Source organism: Rhipicephalus sanguineus, unplaced genomic scaffold (assembly GCF_013339695.2).
Source record: "Rhipicephalus sanguineus isolate Rsan-2018 unplaced genomic scaffold, BIME_Rsan_1.4 Seq1108, whole genome shotgun sequence".
Lineage (NCBI taxonomy): Eukaryota > Metazoa > Arthropoda > Arachnida > Ixodida > Ixodidae > Rhipicephalus > Rhipicephalus sanguineus.
The window spans coordinates 349,861-371,237 of NW_023614337.1; the positions used below are offsets into that span (position 1 = coordinate 349,861).

At 46.6% G+C, this 21,377-nt stretch overlaps 1 protein-coding gene across 1 annotated transcript in view; it reads left to right on the plus strand.

Annotated features, from left to right (window-relative positions):
- The first annotated feature begins 3,301 nt into the window (after positions 1–3,301).
- Positions 3,302–21,377, plus strand: part of LOC119376174 (laminin subunit alpha-like) — an 87,932-nt gene continuing 69,856 nt past the window's right edge. Inside the window, 4 exon segments of the mRNA XM_049411371.1 lie at positions 3,302–3,491; positions 5,340–5,611; positions 7,781–7,969; positions 15,293–15,529. Coding sequence (XP_049267328.1) covers positions 5,369–5,611; positions 7,781–7,969; positions 15,293–15,529 — 669 coding nt within the window. The 5' untranslated portion in view covers positions 3,302–3,491; positions 5,340–5,368.

The window sequence follows — 21,377 nt, forward strand, 5'->3', positions numbered from 1 at the left end:
CAGGTCGTTAATTGGAACTTGCGGGGCTGCGAATCCAAGCCCAAAAGACGCCAGGCCTGCGCTGAAACCGCAGCACAGTCACAGCGAAAGCTGGAAGAGCGGCGTTTCTAGAGCCCGTTAAGCTCTCTTGGGGCTACAATACAAGTACACTAGAAAGGTACCCACTACGCCATAAATCACAATTTTTAAGAAGTTCGGAAGCACCTACTAAGCCATTATTCGTCATTCTGCGGAGAGCGAGGCACCAGCTACACGTCTGTAAGGCATTATGTGCACTTTGTTGACGCGACGACTGATGACGATGAAGAATTATGGCTGAGCCCTTTGTAATGGGTTGGAATCTTTAAACGGCCCACCAGTTATGTAATTTGCATTAGGTGACGCCCGGTCGCTATTTCCCTCTCCCGTCATGCTGTATAACATACGTTGACGTGGAAGAGAGACGGAGGGGGAGGGGGGGCGAAGAACATTACTGAGACCCCGAGGAAATGGATCATGCGCTTATGGGCTTCCTTGGCAACCAATACAAGTGCACTTGCGAGGAACCCACTACGCTATAAATCATTGTAATTTCACTGAGACCCCGAGGAAGTGGATCATGCGCTTATGGTCTTCCTTGGCAACCAATACAAGTGCACTTGCGAGGAACCCACTACGCTATAGGGCAGCAGGCACTGTGCCATTTTTCGTCATTCTGCGGAGAGCGTTGGTACCTGCTAAACGCATGTAAGGCATTATGCGCACTTTGTTGATGCTGTGCCTGATGAAGATGAAGAATTATGGCAGAGCCCTTTCTAATGGGTTCGAAGCATTGAACAACCTACTCATTGCGCAATTCGCATTGTGTGACGCCTCGTTACAGAATTCGCGTTGTGCGACGCTTGGTGCTTATTTTACTCTTCTACCACGCTATATTGCATATGCTAATGTGGTTCCTTCCCGACATGAAGCCTGTATAGGACCTTTTTGCAAAGCAGTTTCAAGCACCGGCATGGCTCAAATGTTGAATACTGGGCTCCCACGCAAAGGGCCCAGGTTCGAACCTCGTTCCATCCTGGAATTTTTTCTTATTTCGAGCGATACTGGTTACGGACACCGGCGGCGGCGGCGGCAGCGGCAGCGGCGGCGGCGGCGGCGGGCAACTACGGCGCCAAAAACGGCCGGTGAAATGATCTCATAACAGCTTTCGCTGTAAAAGTGCAATCAACGCCTCTCGCAGAGCCGCGACGGTAGAGGGTAGCATGCCTCCCCCTTTCCCAACACCTGTGTGTTCCTTGCGCTTGTGCTTCGTCTCCTTTTGCGCCGTTTTTCCCGTTTACAAGTACAATCGAGGAACGCTTTTTCCCCCCCCTTCATTTTAGTGTCACTTATTTGCGCGTGCATTGCCGTTGGGAAAGGGAAGAGGAGAGGTATACATTCACTACCGGCGAGTCTTCAGTGGCGCGGCTCTGCACATAACATTGCGCACGCGGAGGAGATCGCCATCGCACCAGCCGCCGCAGATCAGGACTCAAGGGTCATCATCACCGACTCAAGGGGTGCCTGTCGCAATATCGAACAGGGATACATTCCGTACCTTGACTATAAAATTTTGCAGAACAGCAGCTACACAGGTGCCCCCGCACACCGAACGATCATATGGGCTCCGGCTCACACGGACCTCGATGGCAGTGACGGCCGATGCCGCTGCCCGCGCGCTCACTCTCCGGGCACCATCCTCGTCCACCAATCCGGACCTCGAACCCAATCCCGCCTACACCTTTAAGGAGATCACACAATTTTATCAATCCGGCCATAACATCTATCGCAAACCCTGTAAACGCCTCACGAAGGCGGAGGAGCGAATTATCCTTTGCCTTTGTACCATAACTCTATTGTGCCCGGCAATCATTGACCCTGCTTGCACGGGGAAGTGTCTGCATTTTGAGGAAAATTCCTGCGACATTTTACACGTGGTGTGGGCATGCCAAAAAACCCGAAACCGAACACCACTACCCAACCCTTCGCGGGAGCACTGGGAGGCAGTCCTGCTCGGCTGCTCTGACTTGACGGCCCAACGGGCCTTGGTCGAGCGGGCCCGGGCCGCGGCCAACGCCAATGGGCTCCCGTAAGTGTTTGTAAATAACACCTGTAAATAAAATGTTTTTCAGCAGTAGCTGCGAGAGGCGCTGATTGCATTTTTGGGCTTTGGAATCGTAGCACCGCTGTGCAGCTGGGCTCGCACGTTCTCAAAGAGCGAACCCCGCTTCTGAAGCCACTGCTTTGCAGCATCGGGCTGTTCTGTGCTGGGAGAGCCGAAACACTTGTTTTCTCTGGAAGACCCGGCCCCTGTAGCGCTGTTTGTGTGTCTCCGTGTTCTTAATGCCGTACCGACAAGCCCGCCCTGTAACTTTACTCGACTTAGTCCAAGGTCTCGCTAGCGTGTCAAATTTCCAGCGCTGTGCTGGGAAGCCGAGGCGCGTTTCATCACACCATCGAAAACTTAAAACAATTCGACACAGAAACATTTGGGTGCAATAAAATGTAGAACACGTATCCACCGCAATGTGCCTCAGGATGCGCCAAATAATGTTTCGCTTTTACTGAAGCTCTGGTGATGGTGCTCTCTGTCGCTGTTTGACCGCGCACTTGGACTTGTCTTCGCACGTACTCCCACGCCAGTGATCGAGATGTCCTTCACACTGTTCTCTCATTTCGGACCGAGTGGGTTAAACGGACAGACCACGGGTCAGTACACGGTCAAGCCGGTAGGGTTACTGTCAGGCTGATTCTTCCACGGGTTCCCCCCTGCCCCCCGCCCCTCAAAAAAAAAAAAAAAAAAAGAAAGAGCTTGACCTTGAGTGCCGACTCGGGTTGTGGCGTCCGTCGACCGTTTGCTGCTCTCGTTATCTCGTCTACTCGTCGTAGGAGCGAGCTGCTGTCTGCGAGGATGGGCGTGTCGAGAAAGAGAAGCGATGCGGAGGGTGAGGGTAACAAGTCTGCTCGACTATAATTCCGTGCAGCGATGCCGAGGGTTACTGCACTCTCGGAATTAGTCGGAATAATTCGCAAAAGCTGCTTGCGCTCAAGTGGTTCAACATTCGCCACTTCCCGTGCATAATACATAATACAAAGTAACTCCGAGCTTTCATTTTCTTCCCTGCGAAACAGTTCGGTGCTTGCTTAGCTGGGACGAACTTCCACAATGCTGCACACATTTAATGGTCGCCACAGGGACCGCGCGTGTGTAGTATGCGATCTTTATTGTACGGAGGGGTGCGGCTCAAGAGGGAGAGACGGCGGGCGCTTTTCCGCGCTCTTCCCCTCTCTCCTGGAGAAACACCCTCCGAACGGTTTCTTGGTCTTCCCCCGTCGGCCGACACTTCAGTGCTTCAGCGGCTTCAGTCCTTCCTCGCGCGCGGTTGGGAGTATGCAACCCGCCGCTCACAGCTTCTGAACCTCGCTGCAGGAGCAGCGAACACACACGAGTCAACAGGCGCCGCCTCGATAACGTGAGTCCCTGCATGGACACGCTTCGAGTGGACGATCAATTCGCGAACTCTGTTGACGCGTTCTGTCGGGACACTGTAGAATGTACTTGATACATGAATTTAATGTCTGTCTCTCGGTAGTCTGTATGTCAGTGGAATGACATGAGTCATGACATGAGTCATGACATGAGTGGAATGACATTAACGCGTAGAAGCGAAGACGTGGAAATTTTGCTAGGTCGACTGCCTGATAATTGGCGTTTTCGCTTTTGCTCGTTGCCGCCTTTACAGCTACCGAAAGCAAAGCAGCCTTCTACACTTAAATTGCTCCTCTCTCAAGAAAATATTGCGCGAGCACACACACACACGCACGCACGTACGCGCACACATACACTCAATGAGCAGACAGCACTATATATGATCGGGCCGACATCAACTTCGCAGTATGCTTTCCTGACGTCCGAAACATAAATTTCAAATTTTCTTCAACAAGTATAGAGCAGATTTCTGGACAATGACTGTTGCTGACATTTGTACAACTCGCAATATCTCAGTTTAACTATGAATGTTTGGAGTACCCACGGAGTTACGAGTACTTTTTTCCCCCTGTTGATCTTTGCAGTCAATCGAAACAGGGAATTCAATAGCGGAGGAGAAAGCGTAGCTGCAAAGATGTACATGAAGTATACTCCAGAAGAGCTTGTTCTTGGGCTGGTTGGTAACTCATCTCGGTGAAATAATTAGAACGCTATTCGGCACATTCGAATCAGGGGCGTAGCCAGGGGGGGGTTGGGGGGGTTCAACCCCCCCCCCGAAATTTTTCAGTTTTGCTTGCGGATATATACACGCGCACATACAAACGCACGCACCAACATACATAAGGTATGGTTGAACCCCCCCCCCCCCCTCCGAAAAAAAATTCTGGCTACGCCCCTGATTCGAATACACCCACACACGTAATCATAAAACAATTACAAAATAATAAAAAGAGTGTTTGTTATAACGACATACGTTTGATGCATTTTTCTAGCGCTTAAGAGAAATATGGAAAAAACACGGAGAGACAGGAATACAAAATAACAATAAGAATGCTGGTATTCAACTGGGCCCGTGTTCACAAAAGTGTCTTACGCTAAAAATTTCCGTAAGGGAATTTCAGCCAATCACGATGCGGGGCATATCATTAGACAAGTCGGCTGACTAATGGAGAAACGCACTTACGAAATAAGTTTTTTTTTTAAATTTTTTTCCTTTTCTTTTGTTCGTCTGCGTCTCCGTGTTTTTTTTTTTTTTTCTTATTGAAATGCATCAAACGTCAGTATTCCAACTAGCCCAGCTAGCCTCGCAGTGTTTTCTAATCATTGCATGTGTTTGTTTTTATTGTACCCAGATTTACTTGAAAGCTGCTCAAAATTACCGCATATTTTGCTATATATAGTGAACTGTAGCGGGCATTAAGAAAAAAATATAATTTCCTTGCATGATTTCGTTGTTCCGAAGAACTCTGACTCATGTGATGTGCAACGACTCATACAGCACAAAGAGCTGATAGTAATTACCCCCCAAAAGGCCCGTACCAGGAATTTTTTCTGGGGGGGGGGGGGGGGGGGGGGGGGGGGAGGGCACTTGCAGAAGGCCTTGACTGTTGGGGAAAAACACCAATTTTCATTATTTATTTTCGGTAAAACACCCCCTTCATCAAAATTTCGGGGGGGCGGGCTGGCCTGCCCCCCAATCTGGCCTGCCCCCCAACCACCCGATGGGCCCTGGCAACGCCGCTGGACGCCTGACAACCCGAGCTACATTACTGAGCTCGCCTAGATCCAACTGGCTACGAAAGTCTAAAGATAGCTCGCCGTCATCCTGCAGGACTGGTTGGCAGCAAATCGAGAGACAATATGGCGACCGCCGCTAGCAGTGCGACGCGGTTCGCCCTGACGCTGCTGTGCTTCCTGGTGTCGTGCACCCTACGCGCTCGAAGCCAAATCCTGAACCCGCCGTACTTCAACCTCGCCGAAGGCCGCAACATCTCGGCCACGGCCACGTGCGGTGACCAAGGCACGCCGGAGCTGTACTGCAAGCTGGTCGGTGCCAATCTGGACAAGCAGGACAACCCCAACATCAACCTCATCCAAGGACAGGTGGGTCACAGTCATGGCAACTGTCAAGTCTTCAATAAACTTGGGCGAGTTGGTGTCGGTTCATACTTCAGTGTCAAGTCTTTGAATGTGAATTGTGATGGCCTTGTAGCAAGGATGTGCAGACAGTATAGAAACAAGGATGACGCGCGAGTAGGTAGGTCAACAACTTCATTGTTTCATGTGAGGGGGGGGGGGAGCAGGACGACGATGGGCTCTCTGGCAGGATACTTTTGTGCTTCGGCGACCCCTCTGGCCCAGCCCACTGTCCGAAGCTATAGCTCCGGTTGCAAGCTGCGCAAAGCAGCCTCCCATCGCTCCTGGTGTTCTGACCATTGCCACAGGGGCGTGGGTTTGTTCGGGCAGTTTATAAAGCAGACTGACTCCGATTTGTGCTGCGGTTTGGTATTTTGTGCGCAAAATCAAGTATTCTTCGTTCATTTTGCTCGTAAAATAAATACAATTAGAGTTTTCATCTGGTAATTAACCTGCCGGTATTGCAGAAACCTGTAATGTAAGGTTTATACGAAAGAGAAATGTCATCATTCAGTGCACGTGCTTCGAGTTGCCGATTATTTCGCACCCTTTCTGCGTTCTGCTATATAGCGTCCTGGTGCTATGGTACCATACTGCGAATTGGTCCCGGAATTTAATCCCGGGCCAGGAGTCTCGCGGGGTCAACTGGGAACCTTTCGTTCAGAGAAGTTCATGTAGATTTATCCATTGAAGCTTGCTGCTGCAAATACGTGAACGACAACTTTTTTTGCCTTCATGAAGATGCCACTATATACCGATTTCATTTATAATAGTTCTTTGCACATTCTTGTGAGCTTATATAGGCTCACATGTGGCAAAAACGGGTTTTGACTAAATCTGTTCACTGCAACAATTTCCCGCCGTACGCGAATGCATGATATTGCCACGCCCGCTTCTTCTTTTATTTTGATGTATTCGCGTTTGATCAGCAAGAGCGGTTATCAACGCTCGACGCTGACCGTGCCGCAGTGTTCGAGAAGCTTCGCGAGTGTAGTAGATCGTTTTGCTAAGATTGCACGCAGGACGCGAATGGTCTAGATTATTCCAGTGCTTGCGCGACAACCATGCAGTGATAAGACTGGAAAGTTCGATGCGTGATGTATGAAAGACGGCGCATCCCAGCCATGAGCAGTTGATCGACGGTCGACGCTCTGTTCGCCGCTATCAGTGTATTGCTGTAGTTTGACTTTCAGTTTCCCGGCCACAAGTTCAGTCAAATAAACAATTTCGTCTCGGACGTGCTGACTGCTGTCTTCGTCGACGTCACGACCACGTGACAATATGCACCGCCGCTTATGATCCAAGCCCCACAATCATGGTTATTCGAACGTCGCATGTTTGACGCACAATGTCAAATTGTTGTCCACCGCTCGCTAAAAGTTCTTCAAACAACGGCTTTACTTTCGAGACGTTACTTGTACTCGAGCACATCTTCTATTAACGTCCTTCCATGAATGGCTGTAGACACGCTTGCGTATTTTACTCTATTTGAGATGTAACTTTTGTCGCACGACAGTAAACGTCGCGACACCCGCGTGTGTACGCATTATTATTATTATTATTATTATTATTATTATTATTATTATTATTATTATTATTATTATTATATTATTATTATTATTATTATTATTATTATTATTGTTATTATTATTATTATTGTACCAAAGCTTCGCGTAATTAAGCTGGTTATCAATTTTAACATCGTACCGCATGACTATCCCCACTGAGTGCCATAAAGCATACTAAAGGAATCCAACAGACAATTAGGTCAAAGGAAGCATGGTGCCTTTAACTGTAGCTCAGTAATTATGACGTAAACTGAAGCCTACTAAAGTGCATGGTTACGTCTTACTGCCGGCGTACGTTTGTTCCAAATTTAAAACAATGATCCGGCACATTCCTGTCGGGAACGCTGTGGCGGTCAGAATTAGGGACAGGAAAGCATCCTGTAGTTACTTCTGGGTTGCGCTTTTAAGACACGGACAGGGTAGATCGCGCTTCTGTTTTTGTACGTAGAGTATTTAGATTGACATCGAACGAATGTGGAACAGCCACTGACGCCATCATTTATATATAGTGACCACAAATAAAGAAACAGGGCCGTTGATCAGCGTCGGCTTCATTCATGCGGTGCAGGTGTGCGACTACTGCGATGACCCTCGGCGAGACTACCCACCGCACGTGTTCGAGGGCGACCCTCTGGACCAACGGCGCGAGCATCCGGCACGTTACGCCATCGACGGCACCGAGCGATGGTGGCAGAGTCCTCCGCTGTCCCGTGGAACGCGCTTCAACGAGGTCAACCTCACCGTCGACCTCGGACAGGTAAGACTCGTCTCGAGGGACGGCCCAACAAACGGTTCATTCTTAGAAATACTTCTTGAGCGGCTAATTGGTGAGGCATCTTGAAAGGAAGGGCCCCAATTTTAGACACCACGAAAGTAAGACAACAGGACGAGCGCCCGTGGCACCCGTCCTGTTGTCTTGTGTCTAAAATTTGCGCCTTTCCTTTCAGGACGGTTCATTCTTGTAAGCGGTTCGTGAACGAAGATTCTGTTGCCGGTCATAAACGGGGCAAATAAAACTGAAAGAGGAAAAAAAAAACATCAGTAGATGAATATTAACAGTTCTCTTGCAGCGTGGAGCTGCACGCGATGCGTCATTCACCCGAAGTCACGGGACTCATATTTTTGTTTCTTATATTCAGTTTCCGCTGCGTTCTAGACTCTGAGTACTCTCGCTCAGCACCTACCCCAGGCAGTCACCGCATTTACATACATACATACATACATACATACATACATACATACATACATACATATACACATACATACATACATACATACATCATACATACATACATACACGTGTAAATTCTTTAATGATAATGCGCAAATAAACTTGCAAACAACCATGACTCGTCTATTTTTTATGTGCCCCTCCCTCTCGCCCACTTCCCGGCATGCGCGGCGCCGCCTGGTTCGATCTTTACCCAGGTAAAAAGAGATCTAAGGCAAGTTCCCACCGAGAAGCTTTCCCAGTAGCTGTTTGTATTTAATGTGTAGTGTGAAAATGCATCAGCCCTGCGAGCCAATTCAGCTTTTCCGTCAGTTCTCGCAGATCTTACAGGTACAATAAAGGGAAACAATGAATCGGTTTAGATTGGTAGATTGTACTCTGAAAACTGTAACGGCGCCAGTTTCACCTCGATAGGATTGTAATTAGAGGAGAAAATTAAGGTGAAAGATTTATTTTTAAATTTCGCGCCGAAATCTCCACTCGTGACGTTACGGATTTAAAAGTGTATTTCTCGTATTTTCGCGACACGGGTCAACGAAATTTCATGAAAATTGCTGTGTGAAGTCTCTGGCCCCCTCAGAGGACAATGTACTCCATTTTTGTCGATTACGAACGGCGTAGTTCCCCTAGTAAACGCCGTCAAAAACTACGACGTCACGGCGTCTGGCCACTCAAGCATGCAGTGCCTGACACTGCAACTCTTTGGTTAATTTTCACTAATAAAACTGTTTTCACCACCACGGCGATTGGTGCTGGAATTTGGAGGTGGCGCCGCCACCCGCATTTTTTTTTCGCGCGTTTTCTCGCTTACCAAGCGTCTTCTCGTGGCAAGCGCGGTGACTTTGGTTTTATGAAAGAGTAATTTACTAGTACGAGAAAAAATTGTCTTTCTCTTTAGTGTCCCTTTAATACACCTCTCTTAGTCGGAACCCGCGGGCAATGCTTTGTATTGTCGAAAAAAAAAAGATAAATAAATGAAATAGAAAATAATAATAGTGATAAGTTCCGTTAACGAACGCGCTTCAGTGACGAAAAGCACAAGGGAAATCGACTGGTGTGCATGGGAACCTCCGTGCTGCCCCCCAGCTCGACTTGAGCGACGCCCTTCGGCGGGACGGAAGCGCACTCGCTTTCTTTGCGCTCTACTTTCTCCTCCTGTGGACCGTTCCGCCGACACGGCCTCCTCTTCAGCAAATGCTCGACCTGGTAGTGAATATTTACTTGGTTTCGAACTCTCCGCATGCCCTTTTCTTGCGGGGGAGGGAGGGGCGCCTGCTGGCGACTTGCTGCCTCGGCACGAGAGGACCGTTTCTGGGAATAGCAGCAACGCCGGCATCTCCCCGCCCCGGCAAGATAAACGGCTGTGGTGGGGGCTGTTGTGCGGGCGCGCTGCGGCGAATGACGGGCACATACTTGCGTTTTGCGATATATATGTTTTCCTTTCTTTATAGTTTCTCATTGCTGTGGCTGGTGGCATCTAGTAAACGAGAATGGTCTGTGTTGCAGTGACACGCATGGTAAACTGTAAAGAATGGTTGATCCCTCTTTCACAAGTATGGTTCATATATGACACGAAAGTGAACCGCGTCTTCATTGAACTATAGCTGCAGTTTTTTTTTTTTTTTACTTTGAAAATTACTTCAGGATAAATGTGTCTACTGTCTACTGCAAAAAATAGCGGCAGATCCAAAGCGCTTTTTTGGGATGTATTCATGCAACGAAGCCCCTTCGCTACGTCGCCTTTCATCCAATGCTCCGACGTGCACGACGCGACTTGTCTTCCACCTGCTTTCATTGACGGGGTGTGATATCCACGTGGTTAACAATAAAAAAAAAAAAAACAGGCCATCAAGAGACCGGAAATATGAACCGAAAGTGACTCAAGAGACATCTTGGGTGCAGGAACTAGGCCATGGAGGGGGGGGGGGGGGGGGGGGAGGTGTAGAGTAGGGGGCAGCTGCCTCCTAAAATGTTTCAAGGTTACTCATCGCTGCATGTAGTGAACGCGGATTCAGGGAAGGCACGAACATATTTACCTCCGCGAGCGGGAGCTGTGATGGAATAAATGCAGATGAGGCCATTATGCAAGCAGTGCGCATGTTATATACTCTCTGATCCGAAGAAAAACTGTGCCCAAAATGCAGTTTCAAGTTCTTTGTCTTCGAGCAAAATAGGTCTACACGTGTCGGTTGCCAAATTAAAAATATTCTTCCTTGTTCACGGCGTACAAGCGTGCTCGTTTCCGCCAATGTGACAAACATTTCCGCCGCATAAAAAAAAAAAGAAATTCTGAGTGCTAGACAGTCGATCCCCTTAATTTGAAGAGGAAATGCGTTAACATTTGTGTAAAGTAACAGTGTAACATTTAATCAACGAATTACGGGCTCGTTTTTCTTTCTTTGACACAACCTTATTATTGAGGACCAACAGACAATGAAGCCAAGGAAGGTACAGGGGCTGTTTCTTGTAGTCTTTTCACTGTATTATAGTAATTATTATATAAATGTGAAGAAATTAAAGTGGACGAAAAGACAACCTGCCGCCGGCTGGGACCGAATCTGCAACCTTCGGATAACGCGTAACATTTAGGCTCTACATGCGCGCTGCACGTTTCTTTATCTGGGGAAAAAGAGTAAATAAAATAAAGCTACGCAGTTTTTAACAAATTTTTCCAGTCCTATAGATCTAGCCGCGTGGCACTGCGCCGGGCCGGCACGGGCGTAGCGACTGCGGGCCGCCGGTTGTCCTCGCCAGCAGCCGTGTGTCGTAATCGGCGGCGACTCATTGGAGCCTGCGAGGCGGTCGCCGGCGCTCTCTTCTCACGGGTCTTCATCGCAGCTGGAAATTTGACGCCGGCGGACGCCCCTCACCATCTCGTCACGCATCGCAGCGACGACGAAGCAAAACGAGACCGTCGTTATAGTACACACTGTACGCGGCGTCGTGGCGAGAAATGTGAGGAGTACGCGCGTTGTGCCACAACGAGCGTAGAACGTACCTTATCGGACACTGGCGTGAAAGGCCTGCTTATCTCTCTGCGGCTTCTGCACCGACCGCAAGTGGGGCGTTCTCCGCTCCTTAGCACCCGAATGTCACCCGAACGTTGACGCCAGCTTCAGTATCACTTGTCGGCCGTCTCCTTCGATGGCGGAAAGAAACGCCAGAATGACCTCCCCGTTTCCGACAGCGATTGCAGTGGTGTCATTCCTCTGTACTGATTAAACGGACGCTAAAGTGAAACATTCAATCAGTCTAGATAGATAAGTTCTTCTTGCAGAACTCTTTTGTCATTAATATCGCCATCATAGGTTAATTACGACAAGAGAACTTCAAGTTCAAATTTTCATTTTTGATTTCGCGCCGTAACTTCAACGCGGTTACGTCACCATAACGTCACGAATTTCACTGTCTTTTCGCAGCTAATGAAACCGACGTGCACTTAAGCCAAGGAAAACATGGGGGGTATTTTGGCCCCCATTGTTTCAATAAAATTTTCTGAAACTTGTTATGGTAAGATGCCGGGTCCCTTAGAACGCAGTGTAAACAATTTTTCCCGATAAACGATTATGTAGGCACTAGCTGACGCCGTCAAAATCTATGACGTCACGGCGAGCTGGTGCTGGAACTTCAAGACAGCGTCGTCACCTGTATATTATTTTTGCACGTTTTCTTGCGGTAAGAGTGGTCCTTTCGATATTGTGAAAATCTAATTTACTAATTAATACGAGAAAAATCGGTTTTCTCTTTAGTGTCCCTATAACGTATGCGTGCGCCATGCTTGCCATCATGGAAAGCGCAGCTCGCACATCCACGAAGCGAAGTAGATCGATGGTTGTTGTCACAATCGCTCGGTAGCATAGGCGTGCGCAGGGTTCCCCTTCAGAGGGGGCTAAGGTTCATCGCGGCGCCCTCCCCTCCTCCCTTTTGCGCCCCCCCCCCCTTCCCCACGAGCCCCCACCCGCCGGCCCCGTCCCGTGCGCACGCCTATGCTCGGTAGGATTTCATCTCTCCGCAGCGAGTTACCAGCGGCAGCTTTACGGAAATCTCAAAGCGGTGCTGGGCTCTTGGCAGGATGCTTCAATTCTCCCATTTGGCTTGCTCTCATTAAAAAGTTAATTAAGTTTCCATAATTATTGTCGTAATTAATTTCTTGAAACACTCTGCGTTCTCGGTTAATGATGCGTTAATTTTCTTTTGCGTATGCATATATATACTGCGGTGTCGTGGTGCATGATTGGGAGTATGCATGCACACCCAAAGTCATATCGCGTTATGAAATCACTGAGGCGCTTACGAAGAAAGTAGAAAGGACAGCGCTTACAGGCAAGCGCTGTCTTGATTGACCGCGTCTTCGGTACGCTTCTAACTAATCATTCACAATATACGTTTATCAACTATAGCAGAAATCGCCAATCTTCAAGCTCGATCTTATGCTTCATTTACCGTGAACCACGCACCCGATTCGCATTTAGAGTTCGCATTTTCTTTCCGGCCTGCCGTGGCCTTCTCGGTCTATGACTTTTTCAATTTCGCTGGAATTGGAAATAATTACCTCTGCGAAAATTGCTTACATCCGCGTTTCGCTAGCGCTGGTTGTTCGTGAATCAGAGCTGCTTCATCCCAGTGGCCCCTCTTGAAGTTCTCTTGAATTCGAACATAAGCACATAAGCCTTCCGCTCTCCACTGTCTTTTCCTCCAGCATGCTTACGTGCTTGCGCTGCAAACTCTTGAAAATGTACATTAACCAACTCGCTCACATCGCCGTTCTTCTTCGAACATAAGCCTTGAACGACAAACAACGACAGCTGCACGTCGACTCGTGACAGCGATGACGACATTTTGAGCACAAGCCAACGTGATCGATTCATGTAGGATAAGCCGAGCCTGTCAAATCCTATCGATCATGCACAAGTGAACTAGAATAGTACATGTTCTAGTTCGCTACAATGCACACAAATAAGCTGACTTTCATTTCCTCGCCGCTTCTGACGAATAGGCGTGGTGCTGACGATACGTACTCCCGACGGTACGGAAGCAGACGCGATCGAGCCCGCGCGCTACTTGCTGCCTGGCGCTTTTACTTATATATTGTTATCAACTGCGGCTGTTTCTCGCGGTCGACGTCTCCAGCGGAAGTGCACTGGGGACATTCGACGCCGGATGCGCCAAATTGGGACCAATTCCGCAACGAGGCCGCCGTTGTTGCGCACAGCGACGCGTTGATTAGTTAGGCCTAATTGAGGCGCGGCCGCGAGGGCATCATTTGGCGTGTACGTGCGTGTTCGCGGACTTTTTTTTTATTACAATACACAGTGCCCTGCATCGTTAGAGTGTGTATGTGGGGAGGGGACGATGCTCATGCAGTCAATAAAAGCAGGTAAAATAAATAAAAACAAGCTGCTAGCAACGAAATTGATACGAGCCTTCGAAAGCTCAGCGCGAACAAGAAACACACAACAGCATCACAAATAAGTGCTAATATATATATATATATATATATATATAATATATATATATATATATATATATATATATATATATATATATATATATATATATTATATATATATATAAACAGCTACCAATAGGCGGTAGCTGTTTGACCAATACAACATCTATTGGCCCAATAAGACACGAGTACAACTTCTATTGGTCCAACAAGACACCAAGAGGCGGTGGCTATTGGTCTCTATTGGTACCAATAGAATTCTTATACACCCAATACAGCTCCAAGAGATTTCCTATAGAACCAATAGCGATTTTTTATTGGACAAATAGAAAACTCTATTGGTATTTTTGCTAGGGGTAGCACCATTTTAACAACTCCCAGAGGAAATTGTGCATGTAAGAACGATGAACCAACATGCCCAAATCGGAGTTACTGATGCGAATCATCGAGGTGGAAAACAAATAAGTGAGAAGGTGCTTGATTTAAATGGTGGCAAACCGTTGCTATATCGTTTCGCTGGAAAAACAGCGAGGATGGTAGATGCACAAAGACAAGTAAATTTAGAATGCGTATTATTCATGCTGAAAAAAGCCCACTTAATTGAATAAAATATAAACACAAACACGACAACACGGGCCGCCAGTGTTGTTGTGGTGTGTTATTCTTTTCTTTGTTTTTATGAAAGAAGGAGCTTTTTTTAAGGGCTCGTTTCATTGGTGATACAACCTTAATAAAAACTGACAGATATTGAAGCCAAGAAAGGCATTGATATAAATGTGAAGAAAGTAAAGTGGACGAAAAGGCAACTTGCCGCCATCAGGGACCCAACCTGCAACTTTTGGATAACATGCCCGATGCTCTACCACTTGAGGTACGGTGGTGGTCATCCTTTCGCCCACAATGTCGGGTATTTAAGAGCATCGGCTAATAAAGTTTTCTTTTTCGACGAATTTTCTTTTTGACCTGCTCGTGTACCTGTTTACTGATGTCAGTTCCTTGACGGAAATGACGTGAGCTAATTCTGGAGGATCGAATTCTGCTTACCATTCTGACTGGCATGAGTTCATGCACGAAGGTCTGAGGTCTGTGGGAGCACCTTATAATTATCCAACCGCAGCCTTTGGGAAACGGTGCAGCAGGCGCCATTGGCAGTGGTGAAATAGGTACAAGCGCATTTCCGGCCCTGTGATTATCAGAATGAAATTTGCTTGTGGGGGCACCTACCTAATGAAAAGTTTGTGGCATGAGATACACTTCCAAACTTCTCTAAAGCAAGAATTCTCTTATTAATACTACTGGCTTTTCCTTTTCAGTTTCAGAGTGTTTTTAGTATGGGCTAGATTATGACAATTAATGCTTGATCAAAGTGCTCAACGAGCATAATATTTGGTTGCATGCAGGAATTTCACGTGGCCTATGTCTTCATCAAGATGGCCAACTCCCCTCGGCCGGGTGTATGGGTTCTGGAGCGGTCAACTGACAATGGCAAGACCTACAAAGCCTGGCAATACTTTGCCGACAGCATTGATGACTGCAGGGCCATCTTCGGACAAGATGTAGAAGACTCCATCAAGCGTGATGACTCTGTCATTTGTGAGACAAAGTTCTCCAAGGTGGTGCCCCTTGAGGGTGGAGAGGCAAGTATTTTCACGTTGCTGGTACTTTACCTAAACCACAAAAGGGAACCAATTATCAGATATGTATTTTCAACTGCATGTTGTAAGTAAACATGGAATGTAACTTTCTTTTCATGCAGTTTCAAGATACATATACACCATTTAGAATTCATATTATAAGAAAGCAACATATATTGGGCCCGTTCAGACTCTTCCAAAGGGGCCCTGCAACACTTTTCCAAGTGATTCTCAAATTGACTGCCATAAAAATTTTTAGAATCCATCAAGTACGAGCGGAGTTACAGAGATTTGTCGCACGCTGTAATTGCTTTCTCTCTTCTCTTGCCCCGACAAGCACGCTGGAAGCTAAGCAGGGAGGGATGGCAAAAGAAGTTACGTCACGTGCGTCGTGACCTTGAGCAGGGGCGGAGGCAGAAATTTTGTTTGGGGGTGGGGGCCGGCCAGGTCGATGTGGCCGACTGTCATTTTGTGTTCTGTATGCCATGTTATGGTATGATGAACTTTATTCGGGTTCTGAAGATCAACCCTAGGTTGACGCAGGCGGCTCCCACTTCATGGCAAAAAAAATTCAGGGGGAAGGGGGCCACGGACCCAGTGTGCCACCCCCTGGCTGGGAACTGACCTTGAGCACATTTTTTTTTTCCTCGACCGTGCGGCTTATTTTCAGGGTGATCGCGAGCACGTGGTGCCCTCTCGTGGCAGCCTCGGTAACTATGCAGTTCACGATGATAAAACCAGCCAATGGCCGTGAATTTGGGTATGTGGTGCGGCCATTTGGGTATATGGCATCATTTGTAGAAGAGGAGGGAACGATTTCTAGCTAACTTTCAAAATTAATTGTAAATTCCAGAACGCGTGCTGCGCTATGATGTTTGGCTCGCGTGTTCTCAGTGGCCTCGACTACTGATCAGCCGCGCTTTCCGACCATGCTAAAAAAAGTGTTGCAGGGCCCCTTTAATTTATGCACTGCAGCAGGACTTCCCTAGAAATCTGCTGCTGTGTTTCACATACAGGATGTTTCAAGAAATGTGTCCGAAAATCCTTAGAAATAAGGAAAATGAGATATTTTCCCTCTGTCTTCATAATTACTTTTTTTACGACAGGAATTAAAGAAACTAAGTTAATTAACTTTTTAATTAGTGAAGACAGCATGGTCGTGTCAAGGGGAAAATTGCAGCCCTTCTTGCGAAGAGCCTGTTGCCGCTTTCAGATTGCACAATAGCAGTTGCTGACAATTATTCGCGAATAATGAAATCTGACAAATTTTCGCCGGCGAAACTGAAATCGAAACTCGGAAGAGCGCAATTGCAACTCTAATTGCCATACTCTTCTGAGACATCCAGAATGATGCGAGCGCCGTTGTACCAACCATCGATTGACTTAATCGCTTCGTGGCTGTGTGGATTTCGTTTGCGGTTAGACCACGTATGCCGCACGTACGTTAACAAATGCAGAACTAGCACCACTGCAATCACCGCCGTGAATAGTGGCGTCATTCTGGTCGTGCGTCTGCTAGTTTATGCTCATCGCAGCTACAGTTTTGGTTTCGCTGGTGAATTTGATTAAATTTCATTGCTCCGCAATAATTGCCAGAGGCCGATTTCTCAATATCTCAAAACGGCAGTGGTCTTTTCGCAGGAAGGACAGCAATGCTCCCATTCAACCCGACCACCTGTCTCAGCTAAATAAAAAGTCAATTAATTAACTTTAGTTAATTGATGTAATTGCTGTGTCTATAGTCATATTAAGATGTCTCCCACCACAGAAAAAGTAATTATGAAGGCGCGCGGCGAGCAAATATTACATTTCCCTTATTTTTGATGAGTTTAGGACACATTTCTTGAAACACATATATACTTGTACACAAGCTTTGTCTCTTGTTCCGGACCAAGTACAGTAGACTCATGATAATTCAACTTATGATAATTCACACTTTCGGTTAATTCAAACAAACTTCAAAATTTTGTTTGGCCCGGCAGTATGTTTTCAGCTGCTCCATCGTGTTAATTCGGTTAATTCACACGTCTCGGTAGTCCGTGCTGGAATATATGCTCCCTAGCAATCCCTTGTTGTTTGAGGAAGAAAGGAGAAAAAAAGAGAGACAATCTGGCCTTCATCTGTCACGTGCGAAATGCTTACGTCACTTTCGCCGCAGTACAGTGGTGTCATGCGGAAAAGCGCATAAAGATTGTGAAGGGGCTACTTGTCACGTGACATATTTTGCCCCTTAATTACACACGTGTGCACGCCTCATGTAATAACTAGTACCAATATGATTGCGCTGACTCTAAAGACATTACTGGCAATTAGTGAGAACTGTCTATGACGTTGAAAATAAAAACGTTCGCCTGTTTTTTTTTGGCGCGTACCCACCACCCCCTACCCCCCTTTACGAATCTCCCGAATTTTAAGCTCCCCATGTTGGCTTGCTAGTGTTTAGCACGGAACCATGTTGGTACGGACTGCCATGTTGAGCCCATGTTGGCACGGACCATACTTTTTTTTTTTCGTATAACACAAAATATGCATAAATTTCGAAGCTAAAGTCGAGGTGCGGGTGTTCAAGTTGGCTTCACCGCACTACTTTACGGTAATGCAAAGAAGGTCACTTTACGCCATTACACGGGGATTTTACTTTCTTAATTGCATTTTTTATGGTTTGTCATTGTGGGTGCGGCTTATATGCAGGGCAGGTTATACGTGGGAAAATACGGTATGTACGTATTTGTGAATGTCTGATGACAATGTTTCGTGTGAGAGCACAATTTGGTATGTTGTTCCGGGTCATATTTATGAGAACTTCCGATAATTCAAACAATATCCTTGGGTCTCTTCGAACTTGAATTATCGAGAGTCTACAGTACTTAATAATATACAGCATTGCAATCGAACCCATCTAAACAATATTCATCTGCCGCCAAAATTTCTTTGTTACTGAACTGGGTTACACGAAAAAAAAAAAAAAAAAGGGCGGGGGTGCGGAGTAGAGGGTCCATGGCATTTAAAGTTTTATGATGGCAGAATGATTGAGCTCTTCCTTCTGGCTTTGGATTGTGTTGGCTTGTTTAAATCGATAGCCCAGCCGCCTCAGCCACACTAGCTAGGTGGGAAGGTGCACACTCTTCTGATGATGTGGTTTTTGAAGAGGAGCAGTATATGCTTGTGCGAATAGTAAATTTTAGGTCCGAAGCGAATTCGAAGCGAATAGTGACTTGGTCGAAGCGAATTTCGGAGCGAGTTCGAATAGTTTGTATCACATGTGATAGAAAAATGAACATATTTGTCATGACCCAACTAACCAGCGCAATATTTTTGAAGTTGAAACAAGGCATATGCATATGTCATTCTTTTTGGCTCAAAGGGAAGTGGAAGCAACTTTGAGTCGTAGCAGGATTAGACTTTCGGTATGCAAGTGATAACCTATAAAATATGTTACGTTTTAAAATTTACTATACTTATAGCATATAAGCCGGTATAACAAGATTTTACAATTAAAAAATGGTGAATCGATGTGAGGGTAATACAGTAAAACCTCATTCATTCGAACTCTGTTATTTCGAAATCCCGCATGGTTTGAAGGATTTCTGCGGCCCCCTTATTTTGCAATGTAAATTTGAGTGGGTAATTTGAAGCGGCGGTCAGTACCAGCCCGGTTAAATCGAAAACTTTGTGTGCCATGTGCCAATTCCCGATCCCGATTTAGCCGCAAATCCGCAGAAACGATGGCCCTTAGGAGCCACAAGGCAATGCAATGTAGCGATACTAATGGGTTACAAGTGAAGCATCCCAGCCTCGCTGCTGCCAGCGCAAGAAAAAAAACAAAAAACAAAACAAGAGGTCTCGTGATCAACTGAAATGTGCGCCTGCGGGAAAGACGTGCTTCACTGCAACACAGCGGTGCCCCGCGGGCAGCATGACGCATGCTTCTCGCAACGTCAGCGCGTCATGATTTACCCATTCTTTCTGGGAAAATATATACATTAATAAAGGGCGGTCTGACGGAATTCGTAACGTATGCAAACCTCCGATTGGTGGTTGCTCCGGCAATTTGGGCACTTGCACTGTTGGCGGAGTACTTGCCTGCAACGCCTACTTCGAAAACTCAGTTCAAAAATTTCAGTGATCATCTTTTCCACCCAGAAAACATGGCGAATTCCGTCACACTGGTCATTATTAAATTATTTATTTTAACAGAAAGAATGGGCGAATGGTCGCATCATGACGCGCTGACGCTGCGAGGAGCAGGTGGCACGCTGCTTGCGTGTCACCACTGTGTTGCAGCGAAGCATGTTTTTTTTTCCCGCAGGTGCGCATTACAGTTGGCCACGAGACCGTTTTTGTTTTTCTTTTTTTCTTTCTTGCGCTGGCAGCAGCGAGGCCCACCGTTTCCCCAGTTTAGCGGCAAAACTGGGGCCAGGTATTGCTGGAAAACATAACCTTTATAGCCGCAAACTAGCAGGCACAGCAAACGACCACCTCTAATTACTTCCGGGTGATTCCACGTAAGATCGAACAAACGATGGCTGGTCGACCTCTCAAATTTATTTCAAAATTTTATATATTATTGCCTGATGAGTGGAAAGAAGAGATCCGCAATTTGTTTTGCCGCCAAAAATTTTTTCGAACCACAGAAAATCAATAATGACGAAGAGGTGGAGTGTAGCGCTCATCCGCTCTGCTGTTTTGGCCAACTTTCGTTGTGAATTGCACAAACCATATTAAAGTTAGGTAGCTGAAATTTATTTACCTAAATATATGCATGTTTTTGCTTCTTCTCAGGTATTTTTAGTTTTTATGTGTAGTGTAGATGTTTTTATAAAAAACCTCAAAAATGGCCCAATCGGCAAAATTTCCTTTACTTGAAGGTCTTTATCTCAAAAACCCTTGTAGCAGAGCGACAAAAATTCTGCATTACGTTCTTCGCATTCTTATCTACCAAACTGCCAAATCTTGTATTTATATAACTTTTCAGTAAAGAGATATGATCGGGCTAAGTTCTAAAAAACACCGAAAAATGAAAACTTCTGACGACAATTAAAAAAAAACCCATTTTTTAAATTTCTTAAACTTTGTCCACTTATTCTCCTCCACATCAGCTTCAATCATTAAAACATGTTGCATAATGTCGTTGCACTAAAAATACGGCCCCTCCAATAAGACCCTTAGGCAAGGAGTGGCAATTCAGACTTCTTGCCCAGCAAGTGTATAAAATGCAGGCAGGATTGAATTTCCTTTTATTAAAAGACCAGCAGTACCAAAAATGTGTCGACAGCACTGAAAACGTTAATTTTGAAATTATTTGGTCACTGCAGCGGCCACAAGCGCGGAGCTACCGAGTAGGCGCGCGCGCACCCAAGATGCTCGTTGTAAGAGACGGCGCAGTGAGAGCCCGTTCTCGCGTCCCCAGACCGATTGAGTTCGAAACAGCAACACCTCTCGTGTGACTTGAACGCACGTGCACTGGAGCTTCGCTATTCTATCCGCCCTCTGTTCGCATCTCAGCTAGGCGCTGATAACACGGCGGAGATGGAAGCAAGATGAAAACTCTATAAGGGAGCTATGAGCTCTCGCTTCACGCACGCTGCTGCCACGGAAACTGCGCTGCGCCAATTGCGATCAGTGGAAAGCATGAACGTGGCGCTCCAGTGGCAAAGCAAAATGTGGATTGTCAAGGAAAAAAGCAAAACTATCGGTAACCGGATGCGCTTGTCTATATTAGATGTCGGCAGCAGACGGCATGAACTTGCCGCGCGTTCGGTGCGCTGTCACACTTCATCGGCGCGGATAGTTCTTGTGCTTTGCTCTTACTCTACTCCTCCTGTGCGTCTCATGACGAGAAAGTATAGCT